The sequence below is a fragment of the Silene latifolia genome, chromosome 1 (assembly GCF_048544455.1).
Source record: "Silene latifolia isolate original U9 population chromosome 1, ASM4854445v1, whole genome shotgun sequence".
NCBI lineage: Eukaryota > Viridiplantae > Streptophyta > Magnoliopsida > Caryophyllales > Caryophyllaceae > Silene > Silene latifolia.
This window is the reverse complement of record NC_133526.1, coordinates 96,194,451-96,207,960: the sequence shown is the minus strand read 5'-3', so window position 1 is coordinate 96,207,960 and position 13,510 is coordinate 96,194,451. Positions and strand designations below refer to the sequence as shown.

At 38.6% G+C, this 13,510-nt stretch overlaps 1 protein-coding gene and 1 long non-coding RNA gene across 5 annotated transcripts; both read right to left on the bottom strand.

Annotated features, from left to right (window-relative positions):
• Window positions 1–2,211: 2,211 nt before the first annotated feature.
• LOC141608005 (uncharacterized) lies at window positions 2,212–5,484 on the bottom strand. Of its 4 annotated transcripts, none has more exons than XR_012526962.1 (5): window positions 5,263–5,484; window positions 4,992–5,031; window positions 4,651–4,719; window positions 4,296–4,392; window positions 2,212–2,555 (listed from the first exon to the last, which is right to left on the bottom strand). It is a non-coding gene; the product is annotated as an uncharacterized LOC141608005 (long non-coding RNA). The 4 variants fall into 4 exon arrangements; XR_012526963.1 differs by lacking the exon at window positions 2,212–2,555 and adding an exon at window positions 2,958–3,148; XR_012526964.1 differs by lacking the exon at window positions 2,212–2,555 and adding an exon at window positions 2,958–3,216 and having other exon boundaries at window positions 4,660–4,719.
• A 2,315-nt stretch (window positions 5,485–7,799) lies between these two features.
• Window positions 7,800–8,538, bottom strand: LOC141651327 (uncharacterized). Its single transcript, XM_074459046.1, has 2 exons — window positions 8,143–8,538; window positions 7,800–8,042 (listed from the first exon to the last, which is right to left on the bottom strand). The coding sequence occupies exons 1-2, from the start codon at window positions 8,536–8,538 to the stop codon at window positions 7,800–7,802; spliced, it is 639 nt and encodes a 212-aa protein (XP_074315147.1).
• Between the last annotated feature and the right edge of the window lie 4,972 nt (window positions 8,539–13,510).

Below are 13,510 nucleotides of genomic sequence, written 5' to 3'. Positions count from 1 at the left end.
GCATCTAATAGGCTTTTACTTACATAATAGACAGGATGTTGCTGGCCTTCTTGTTCCTTTACCAGGACTACACTTACTGTTGTGTCAGTGACAGATATATATACTGACAGGGGTTCTTCCTTTTCTGGTTTAGCCAATAAAGGTGGAGATGACAGGTATAACTTTAAGTCCTGAAAGGCTGCTTCGTGCTCAGGTGTCCAATGGAACTGTTTATTTTTTCTGAGCAAGTTGTAAAATGTTTCACACCTTTCAAAGGATCTTGATATGAACCGGTTCAGGGCAGCTACCAGGCCTGTCAATTTCTGAATGTCCTTGACAGACTTGGGTGACTGAAGTTCCAGGATGGATTTTATCTGTTCAGGGTTGGCTTCTATGCCTCTTTTTGTCACCATATATCCAAGGAACTTACCTGCAGAGACTCCAAAATGACACTTTGCAGGGTTGAGTTTTATGTTGTATTTTTCCAATATTTGAAATGCTATTTCCAAGTGCTTCACATGATCTTCTGCATTTTTAGATTTTACTACCATGTCGTCTATATAGACTTTCATGATATCACCTATTTGATCCTTGAACATCATGTTGACCAGGCGCTGGTACGTTGCCCCTGCATTCTTCAGGCCGAAAGGCATTGCTGTGTAACAGTATATGCCCCGCGGTCTGTAATGAATGCAGTACTCTCCTGGTCAGCGGGGTGCATCTTTATTTGATTGAATCCACTAGAAGCATCCATGAATGTCAGTATCTCGTGCCCTGCCGTGGCAACTACCATGGCATCAATATGTGGCAGGGGAAACGGATCCTTTGGACAGGCTTTGTTCAAGTCAGTGTAATCTATACAGACTCTTTATTTACCATTCTTTTTCTGCAAAACAACCACATTAGCTAACCATTCAGCGTTTATTACTGTAGATACCTCATTTCTGCACCTCCCGAAACCACCCGGTGATGATTGGGCCGCATGTTTGGTACACGGAACGATTTATGACAATTCGTAAGTTTATCGTCAGGTGATAGCTCAAATACTAGTGTCTACCCCTTGGTCGTCATCTAGGTGTCATTACGGTCGTTTTGGCAGTAATTAGAGTACATTTGGAGTCTGGGTCAAAAACCGTCTTCATTTCTATAAACCGTCAAATCCCGAGTCAAAAGTAATGTGCTTGTCTACCTAAGGTTAGGATGTCATAAATGTTAGGATTATATCTCATTTTGAGTCCCATGTCACTCCATTAGGCTAAATTTAAAGTTTACATTACAAAATGTGCATTTCATTTAGCTAAAATGACAACCCGACATTTAGGCCCATTTTATGAGGTGACAACCACTTTTTTGGGTCTAGCCTCTTTCAGAGAAAGTTCTAGATCTCTTTTTTAGCTTTCCAACGCCACCAAAATCACCTTATTCCGAGTCTTGTAGAGAAAGTTATGCCTAAAATACGACAGGCTGTCAAACGCGTTTTCTACGCGCAGGAGGAAACCGCTGGGGAAAGGACGCAGTAAGTGCTACGCCTCTTCCAAGGGACGCAGCACCTGTTTCGCCTTTTCTCCAGGCTTTCTTTTTGTCCAAGTTTCCGTGTTTAACCTAAGTCGGTTATTTCCGGATCATTCTCTCCTTTCTGTAACCCTAATTCCTTCGTGTGATTAGTATAAACAGGGACCTTCGGTCTCACATATTTCTCACGCGAGTGTCCGCCCTTCTCTTGTCCCTATGCATTCTAGACCACGCTCTTACTTTTTGGCGTCTACGTGCTTGAACTTTCGACCACGTAAGCTCGGATCCACTAATGGAAAAACCCCCTATTGCGTCAGTTTTAAAGGGCCTTTTGCGTCGGTTTTTGACTGACGTATATCGAGGGGTCGTATTTGATATGCGTCAGTTGTGAAACCGACGCAAAAAATTGAACATTTGCGTCAGTTGTGTTTTAAAAACTGACGCAAAAAAGCACCATTTGCGTCAGTTATGTTTTAAGAACTGACGCAATTGTAGGTAGAACCGACGCAAATGCTTCAACATTTGCATCAGTTCTTTACAAAACCGATGCATTTTCTTTATTTTTTGCGTCATTTGTTATCATAACTGATGCAATTGATATTTTGTTTTAGGGCCAATTCATTTTTATTTGCTGCCGAAATTACATAAAACTCACAATCCGATTACAAACTTAAAAACCTGCAATAAGAAATCCAACTAACCAATAATACATCACATGTAAAACAACATTACATCTTATTCAACCCAACAACGTTCCAAATACAATCCAAAGTACAAATAATCCCACAAACGTCTTAGTTATAAGCAGCTAATCTATACTAAATTTTCTCTAAACATTACCTTAAATAAAACTATATTACCCGTGCCTAGATTACAAATGACTAAGTAATAAAGCTAACTTAAGATACACATATGTTATTAACACTAGCTGAAGCAACCAGGTACAACACTCACTTATGCGAGCGAGCTCCATCTGAACTCTGATGTGTGTTGCGTGTCCTTTTTTATTTCCTATAGCACGATTTCGTCTGGTGACATCTACAAAATAATGGTTGTCCATGTACCTAAAGATGAAGAAAATTACAGCATGCTCATAATCGTATCATGAAATCCACCAGCTTAAGCATAATGGTACATGTATCCAAAAAGTTCAACCATAATTGATTAACCATCATGCTAATTAAAGAAATGATATAAGAATGGAAATAGAAAAAATTCAATGGAATGACGACTAAAGTTTAATTCTTATTGAGGCAGTAACAATTCCACAAATTTCCAATCAAAAACACAAAGTCGTAAACAACTAGCGTGCAGTATAATAGTGTTGTGAGCCGAACATCCGGGAAGTGGTACCCAAGCTAGAGTATGCCATCACCATCAAAGTTAATCAAGTATGCTCGGATGAAAACGAATCCTCATTTTCTTCCCCGCACAAAGTATTGGGTACGAGAACGAGTAAATGGAGGATTACCACATACATTAAATGGAATGAGGACTAAAGTAGACATGAAAAGCTCATTACTATAAGCAGTAACAAACCTCTATTACCATTCATAGTATTAGAGGTGAGGCCAACCACTCTGCATTGTACTTATGGATTGTAGAAACAAAGATCAAATATTTTCTTGAAAAATGAAGAGGTAGTTTGTTAAAGTACCTTGCAGGCAAAGTAATACGAGGTCGTTTAGGTTCCAAATAAGAAAAGGGTATGTCCATCCACAGCAACTAACACAATAAATATTAAATTCAATAGTCAACTAATGGAGATATGTAAGATATACAAAACTTATACACCCTCATTTAGCTCTATCATCTATTTAGCTCCTTGATTCAATGACTTACAAAAACTAGAAAAGTGAGCTAATTGAGTGAAGTGTAGGGAGTAGCATAGCATTTAACAAAACCACCGTATAGCAAAAAGACCTACCCTTATCCAATTGAAGTTCCCAAAATGATGTCTATTTTACAAGTAAACATGTCTATTGCGACAATTAGAATCTGAGATTTAAGATAACAAAACTTGTTGACTCAACGAGTAGTGATATGGGCAAACAATTTGACAGACACATTGATTACTTAACTAATATGAAAAATGTGCCAGGAAATTTCACAAATGCAAACCGACGATCAAGTATTTCTGCAACATTTACATAAATCCAGATAAACCATACAAGAATTGCTTAAAGTCACATTAATAGCTTAGTTGCAATAGCTTGGAAACTCGTAAACAAAGCTTCAAAGTTCATTCCACTAGTCATAATGTTACAATCTACGCAATAAACATTAATCAAAAGGACATGCCCAACTTATGAAAGTTAGCATTCAATAATCCTATTTATCAGAATTACCTAGGCAAGCACAAATCCTAAGCTATTCAACCACTTAAAGAGACAAACACCCAAAATTGGGCATGTGCTCATTGAAAGGAACAACCACCATTTAAAGTCAACATGACTTATGTGCCAGAGATATGAAAGAGTAACAACCACCATTTAAAGTCAACATGAATGTCTTGAAAGAAAGTAATATACTCGTAGCTTCATTGTACCATTGACGTAATAATCTTGGGGTGATGGTTACCATCCTCTATAGAAACTCATACTCCCTCCATACCACACCAATGGTAACATGGACCCATTTTTCCCCTCACAAAAAGTGGTTCCATGTTACCATTGGTGTGGTATGGAGGGAGTAATAGAATTCACATAACGCCTTCAAATAATACAAAAAACTAATTAATAAGTCATAGTCAACATAATGAGCAAGATTGGAGGTCGCATAAGAAGTGGAGTTGAATAATATACCTGATGCATGTTTGCATTTCAATGGTACTAATCTTGTAGTTGTTTTTAACATCACTGAGCTACGTACTCCAGATTAAAGTGTGAATCCTCATCGCCACTGGATACAAATTTTAAGCAACAATTTATCATAAATAGACTACAATTAGACAAATAAAATAAGAGTTTATGCTCTCTTATGTAGAAAAAACATTATAAAATACACCATGTAGTCTTAATGGACAATAAGATGAAATTTAAAGCATAATATGTGCATTTTCAGGTGAGAAATGGGAAGAACCCATGACGGCTTGGACATCGAAACATATTGAGACCCAAATTAATAAAGTACTTAGAATTGATTAAATCCAACAATCACCAAAATCACCATCACAGGCTGATCGACTGAGGAAGTACTTTGTTTGCATCGTATCAAATTTCACCAAATCTGAAATTAAAGGGTTCCCAAATGTCAATCTAGACAATTAAAACAAACGGAGTATTAAGCAACCCATAAATGTCCAGTCCCTTTAGAAACTAAGGAAAAAAATGAATCTTGGGTTTACATATATGTAGAATAATACGAGTACCTTAGATCATGTATTAAAAAAAAACGTTCCCATATTATTTGGGTTAAAGAATTAGGGACAACATATGGGCTTTTTAAGCCACCATAGCCGATCTTTTAGAGAAGGAAGAAAATAATCTTGAGAAACATACCTGATTTACGCTATCCCATGGATAATCTTGAAAGATTGACCTGATTTACAAAGTCAATTCGACCATTTTAAAATAAATAATCTCGGCCTTTGGTATTTATCGCTCTGTCAAAATAGAAAACCCCAATTTCACCTAACCCTAACCTTAAAACAAGTCTAGATTTACATTCAATTCATACTAACAATTAATTACTACACAAAATTGTATGTAAACAACAATAATAAACCCTATTAAAAGAACTTACAACAAAAAAATTAAGTAAAAATCATACCAATATCAAATTAGGAATTAGATGAGTAGAAGAGAGTGAGATGGCGACACTGGGGTCGGCGGCGAGTCATCAGTGGTTCGGCGGTGGTTCGGCGGTAGGTCAGCGGTGGGGTGCTGGTGTGGTGTCGATTGAATGAGGAGAGGCAGGGAAGGGAGTGATAATTTTTTTTTCTGAATGAATGAATGGGGAAAGGGACTCAGTGCGTATATACTTAATATTGGAATGGTCAAATAAGTCGGTTTTGGATAACTGATGTATTTGATCAAATACATCGGTTTTGCTGAGAACCGACGCATTATATACGTCAGTTTTTTCTATAAACCGACGCAAAAAGCTTAACTATAGGGCAAAAATGGATTCCCGCCAAAAATAAGTACTTTTTGCGTCAGTTTTTGTAGAACCGACGTAAATTGACTGACGCAATAGGTGTTTTTCTACTAGTGATCCTTCTGAGTACCAGCCTCGTTTTGCATGACCGACCAATTTGACCAACTCAACCTCAATCAACTTAATCAATCTTTTTAATTTCCTCTTAGAGGGCACTTTCGTCGTACATTCGAGTCGAGCATCACTAAACATTAACTTAGTTAATCTCGTTTCGTCAAACATGTAAGTCTGAGGGTGTAAATCCCATCTTTTACTATTGTACTTTATTTTTGTAATCATTATTGTAAGGTTTACATCGAAAATATATTCAAAACCGATTTACAAAACCTTTATTCAAACCCTTTTTACGGATTAACGGGAGACAGACGTCGAGAAGGAACGCAGCAACTGCTACGCCTCTTCGAAGGGACGCAGCATCTGCTGCGCCTCTTCCTGAGGCTGCCGCAGTTCCTACTTTCCCTCTTCTTCCTTCGTCTTCTGTTTATTTCGTTTGTTTATTTTTGCTTCGTCTTTGCTTGTTCTTATTTCATTAACATGATAATTTTTAATACATAGTTTATTAGTAATTTATCATCTTTTAATTGCCGACTTAAATCCCTTATAATTCATATTTGCGGGTTTTCGTCATTTAAATCAAATCCGGGTTTTAGAGATTCGATTCATCAATATCAAGTCTCTGGAATTCATCTTTTGTATACTCTCATCTTTTATTTATCGTCATAATCAGTAATTTAGTTTAGCATTAATAACTTAATTAACCTATTTAATTTAATTCAACATTAATCTCATAATTAATCTAGTAATTAATTTGTTCTAATTAGTTTTATCTCATGTTTTATTGTTTTTACGACTAATTTGCATGTAAATAATCCATTAAACCAATTCTATCCGAGTCAAATATTATTAATCAATCATTAATTCACCAATGAATATTAACGATATGCAATTCCGGCTTCACAGCCAGAATTCACCTCAGGAACAGGCGTAGTGAGCATTGCGCCTCTTCCAAAGGACGCAGCTCTGCTGCGCCTGTTCCGGGTTGAATTCTACCCCTGAACTTCCGTTGTTGCTTTGACCTAGTTCGTTGGTTACGTATTAATCCACTATTACTCGTATTATCACCTAATAATCTGTTCGTTAATTTATTTTCTCTTTTCTTTTCTCAAATCATCCGTTTTAAGTGTATTTTCGACGTAAATCAATTAACCCGTTGTAATTATTTTCTTTATTGTATTTTTATTGTATTGTATTCTTTATTATTTATTGTTTGTATGCTCTCACATGCAATTAACCTGAATCTCTACCTCGACATTAATGCATGTTAAATCACGTGTTTACCGACTTAGTTAATTCTCACATACTAGGATTAATCTAATGGATGTTGCATTGCATGCATATAATCGATAACATATCGAGTATAGATGATTTTCCCTAATCATTAGTAGAGGCCGCTATCGAGGCGGGCGGGATTAGGTGTTCGATCAAAAGAGCTTCCTAATACGTACCCTCACCCCTTACTCCAGATCTCTGTGAACATCCGTGTTCATTGGCATCCACGAGAGTCATTCTAGACATAGAATGCTAAGGGTAACGAGTTCTTGGTGTTCATGTCACTACTTTGTGTCTTGACATGGCACGAGGTATTCGAACGGTTTCCAATGTTCCACAATAAATTGGTGGCGACTCCACAAATGCAAAGCTTGCTCGCTTTTCCTCCCAAGCGACTCCCGTGGGCCCGCGTCCACAATTACTTCCCTGACCATACCCATATCTAGAAGTTTCTCCACTTCCTCATTAATTATTGCATTTCTTTCAGGCGCAAATTTTCGTCTTGTTTGTTGCACAGACTTAAAAGATTGATCAATGTTAAGTTTATGTGTAATTACATCAGCACTAATTCCAGTTATATCAGAATGAGACCAAGCAAACCAAGATGATTTATTCTTAAGAAACTTTACCAGTTCTGGCCTGACACAGTCTGGGGCATCAGGCCCAACTAGAACATATCTGTCAGGATACTCAGAGTCTAGGATTACCTCATCTGTTTCCATTCTGGATGGTGCCACATAAGTGTTGCTGATAGGGTACGGTAATTGCTATGCAAGGGACTTACCTGCCTTGGAAGGTTTCAAGGCCTCTGTATAGCATTCTTAGGCTACCTTGTGTTCTCCTTTGATTGTTGCTATGCCCCAGTCTGCTGGTACTTTGATACACTGATGATAGGTTGATGGTACAGCCTTGACATTATGGATCCATTGCCTGCCCAGGATTGCATTATAGGATGACAAACAATCGAGGACTCCAAATTTCTCATCGGATGATACACCTTCAGCATAAGTAGGGAGATGGATTTCTCCCAATGTGCTTCGCGATTCTGGTTTCTCCACTGAACCCTACCAAAACACTGGACTTCTTGGTGATTTTTTCTTCACCAACATTCATGGCTTTCAGTACATCAAGCATGATCAGGTTCACTGAGCTTCCTCCATCTACCAGGATCCTCCTCACTATAGCAGTTCCAATCTGCATTGAAATTACCATGCCATCATGATGAACATTAGGAATCCCTACCAGGTCACAATCACTGAAAGTTATTGATGGGACATGATCTGGTTTGCAGGGTGATGTAGTCCTTGGCATCCTGGCTATCTTCTTTGCTGCTGAACTGGTCAGGCCACAAATTTCCGATCCACCCGATATGAATTTTACTTCATAAATTGGGGGTGGTGGAGGAAGGTTGCGGTCCTGCTTTTGCTCCTGGTTCTTTTTGCTCTGATCTCCATTTCTGCCCTTTGTTCTGATCAGGTCTTTTAAGTATCCGGATTTCAACAGGTAGGCTACTTCTTTCCTCAGGGTGAAGTAATCATCCGTTGTATGTCCAATGTCCATGTGGAATTTACATTACTTGGAGTTGTCTCTCCTAGGGTTGGGATTTTCCACCTTCCTAGGCCATCTGACTGCTGATCCCATGTTGTTAAGTCGCTGGATCAAGCCTGCAATATCAACACTGAAGTTTTGTTCGGAAATACGTGGGAAAACGTTAGCCTTACCATGATACTCATATGCCAGGTTGACTTCTGAATGGTCTGGCCTTGAATATGGAGTAGGTCTGTAATTGTTTCCTTTGTTGCTCTTCCTATTGCTCTTTTTATAGTCCTTTAATCCACTGGATGATCCAACTTTGTATGTTTTGTCTTCTTCCAGCCTGATATATGCAAGAGTCTTGGCCTGGATATCTTCGAAGGTATGACAGGGATACTTAGTGAGTTCACTGTATAAATCACTATGAGGTAGTAGCCCCTGTCTGAATGCCTCCAATGCTGTTCCAACATCACACCTAGGAATGGACAATTTCTCCTTGCTGAACCTGGCGAGGAATACCCTGAGAGTCTCCCGTGGCTTCTGTGTAATCTTGTAAAGAACACTAGACCGTTTCTCTAACTCCCTGCTGCTTGCAAACTGCTGGTTTAAGTTGTTGATCAGGTAGGCAAAAGAATCGATGCTCCCAGTTGGCAGGTTGATGTACCATTGCAAAGCAGGTCCAGTCAGGGTTGTTCCAAAACCTTTGCACATGCAAACTTGCCTGAACTCAGTAGGGATAGATGCAGCTAACATTTTCTGTTTATAGAGAGCTACATGATTCTGTGGATATGTGGTCCCATCATAAATTTTCATAGACGGAATCACAAATTTTTTAGGCAGATCTACTTTTGTTATTTCGTCTATAAAAGGTGAATCAGCATAGCTATCCGGAGCAGCCTCCTCCCAACTGGCAGGGACTCCAGGTATCTTTTCGAATTTTTCATTATGTTGTTTTTGGTGAAATGTGAGTAAATATATATATCAAAGGACAAAAAATGTCAAATTTACAATCGGCAAAACTATAAAAAGTATTAACAGAAGCCGTTAATACTCAAATAGCTCAAATCAAAACAACATGTATGCAAAGCAAACTCAGCCTATCCAGACTGCTGCCCAACAATAGAGTGTACACAACCCCATTTATTAAGCCATTCTCGTTCTCCTCTCTGCATATTTCTGCCAACCATGCTCTTGATTCTATGCTTAGCTTCCTTTATCATACGCTCAGCAAGGCTAGCTGGCCTTACCAACACTCCATTCATTCGTGCATTGTTCCTCTGCGCGGATGTAGTAGCGCAAGAAGGACCATATCATAGCATGAGCCCGAGATTTCACTCCCATCCTCCCCGTAGCATTCATGTTGACATCTATTTTGAACCCGCACTGAGGTTTCTATACACCGCAGCACTGTCTCTCTTGTAGTTCTGATTAAAGAACAGATGCTCCACAGTTTCATCGACATCTTCACAAATGCAGCAGAGTCTTCTCCGACAAGTATCCAATTCTATGCGACTTTTCTCGACATTGAGACCATTATTCATATAGAGCCAGGTAATAATAGCATGTTTTGCTATATTCCATTTGTTCCAAAAGCAGACACCCAGTCTTTCTTAGGTGTGTATGTCTTAGCCATTCATAACCCCGCTTAACCGTGTAGCCGATTATGTCAAAGGCGTCCATTGATTTGTCTATATATGTAGTCTTCATCAATTCTTTCACTTTGCAAATTTGTTTCCAAGCCCAAGCAAAAGCATCAGCAGTGGTTTATAGTTATGTCGGTCCCCATTTTTCGAGATAAATTTGTTTGATCCATCGATCCGAGCCTGTCGGACCTTCCCATAAATCCAGTCCACTAATTTAGCTATAATAGCTACATTCCAAGTTTCTGCCTTTTTGATCCCTATGCCTCCCTCCTCCTTTGGTAGAGCAACTGTGTCCCAAGCAATCAGGGGTACCCTATGGTAGTCAGAGCTCCCATCCCAAAGGAAATTTCTACATATAGCTTCAATTCGTTTGATCACAGCTTTAGGGATAAGGAATATACCAGCCCAATATGAATAAAGAGTATTCAAGACTGAGTTGATAAGCACAATTCTCCCTGCATAGGATAACTTTTTTGCCCCCAAGCTTCGAATTCTATTGACCATCTTCTCAGTCAGGATGTTGCATTCTTTTTTGGTGAGTTTCCCCAGCTTGTATAGGAACTCCAAGATATCCGAAAGGCATGCTACCCTCAACAAACCCAAGCCCGGTGACTTCTTTGGATGTCATTTTTAAGCTCTTGTGTAACTCCATTGAAGTACACTTCTGATTTAGTATTATTCATGACCAATCCAGAAGCCTTAGAGAATGAGGAAAAAGCTCTAATCATCAGTATAATAGAGTGAGTATTGCCCTTACAAAACATTAGTAAATCATCTGCAAACATTAAGTGGTTCAACTTGATGCCTTTGCATAGTGGGTGGTATTGAAAAGGCCATCTGGCAGTAGCATAGTCTATCATTCTAGTGAGATACTCCATGCACATTGTGACTATAAGTGGAGATATAGGGTCTCCTTGTCTGAGACCTCGCTTACCTTTGAAGTATCCAAAAGAACTACCATTTAGACATAGGGAGAAAGATGTAGATTGCACACAAGCCATGACCCTATGAGTAAAATTTTCAGGGAATCCCATTTTCTGAAATAATTTCTCAACAAATCCCCACTCAACAGTGTCATAAGCCTTCTGCAAGTCAATTTTCATTAAGTTTCTTGATCTCCTGGATTACTGCCATCATGATGGCTGCTGTCGATTATTCAGGTTTTTCATTGTCATTGATTGGCTCACCATCACCATCAACACTGATAAATTTAGAGCCACTTGGACTCCCAAAGCTGGAAAAATCAATGTTTTTGATGATTGATGCAAATGGTGTTCCTGGCTGGAATCTAGAACTTGCTCCTTGAGTTTTTTCCAATTTTTGTTTCGGAGCTGACTTAGATTCTCTTAACTGAAGGATTTCAGCCTCAGCTTGGGCTACCTTATCTCTCAAACCTTCCAACTCAGCAAGGTGCTGGAGGGCTGCATTCAATTGTTCTTTAACGGTAGGCTGGGCCATTTTTGTAGGTTATTTGGATTTTTGTGAGATAAGGAAAAAAGATTTTAAAGAGCTAGATGTCCCACGGTGGGCGCCAATTATTTTGTATGGATTTTACATAGGGTGAAATCAAGTCAGGGTAAGTCTAGGCAGGGTTAACTAGCTCAAACTTATCTGTGAATATGCAGGGCAGGGTATGAAATAAGAAAAGTAAAGTAAGATAAACAAGTAAAGATAAGACAAGGAATTTGTACGTGGAAAACCCTTAAATGGGAAAAAACCACGGGCACCAAGCCAGGAGAGGATTTCACTATTATATTGAGTAATTAGCACAAATGAGTATAATGTAGCTTAAGTGTTTTATAAGAATGTAATATGCTTGAGTTGACGTTGTTATCCCTTCAAATGATCTTCAAGTGCTCCTTATATAGCCAAGCTGAACGGCTGCCAAATCTTGTACTTAATGCTGAATATTCCTCCTTAATTGCTCGGATTAATGCTCCTTAATGCGCTTAATTACTCTCTTAATTGCATGGCTTTTTGATGAAGAGTGACGTTGGGGCTCTCAATCAAACACATTTATATTCTCAACAAACAACTAGTTAGTGGTTAAGTCGAGGTCGATCCACGGGACGGTGTGCTTTGGGTTCTAAGTCTATCTATCTCGATTTATGCTAGTATCACAATTGATTTGGGTTGTAGTTGTGTTCTAGACTAATGCAAGAAACAAAGTAAAACAAGCGATAAAGCAAATAAAGATGTAGGCAAATAATAAAGGATACTAGAATATCATGGGCGCAAAGGAGATTCATCGGAGTTTGATCATACAAGCATGTTCTCATTTATATAGCAAGCACTTATTATTGTGATAGGATCGAGTTGGTGTATAAGCTTACAATCCGTAAGAAGGGTTGGATCCCGGAGCCGAATCGATTAGATTGTACAACACCTACAAGTCGAATTAGTCCTTCCTATTTAACTATATGAATGGTCTAATGAGGCTCGAGTTGGTGTATAAGCTTACAAGCCCCATTGAAAAGATAGGTGATGGGTAAAAATGCAAGGATTCATAGACTCGTATTTCATCAAACATAACATGTGCATAAGTTGAAATCACAACAAGCAAGCAATTTAATTATGAAGACATATTAGATTAAGCATGAATCAATCCCCATGTTGGTTTTCCTTAATTTCCCATTAATCCTAGCTAAAGAACTACTCACTCATTATCACGGGAAACATGTCATTAATGGTGTCAATCATCACAACAAGTATAAATATGATAAGCAAATGAGGAAATAAACAGTGAAGAGTAAAGAGATTATACCAAACTTAAGATGAATAAATGGAAAGGAAAGACTAATAGAAGAGAACTTGATTGATTGATGAAGAGTTGTCAATTCTCCAATAATAACCCAATAATCTTCAATTAACCAATAATAAACTTGAACAATAATTAAGGAAAGATTAATGTGAAATGGTTGAGATTCATCTATTCTAATCTACTCCTAATCTAATCTAAGAGGATTTTCTATTATGGGAACCTCCTTCTTCTTTTAATTATTACAAATGGAGTATATATAGTAGTACATCATTAGGTTAAGCAAGGGTGGATTAGTAAATAACAATGCTAAGTTTTAAATAGGGAATTGCAAGTCTCGAGGGAGATGCGCATATCACGTAGCTACTCTCACCACGATCCGCTCGGATAGAATTGAAGCACGTCCAGTCTGCCTGGGAATCCGCTCGGATCAAAGGGAAGACGCTCGGATCAAAGGGCAATGATCCGCTCGTCCTGTGCTCGGGCCGCTCGGATCTTGGCATAGCATCCGCCCGTCTTGTGCTTAAGACGCACGGATCGTGGTACAGTTTTCCACCTCTTGCTTTAGAAGCCTATGATCTATGTATACTCTTTATTC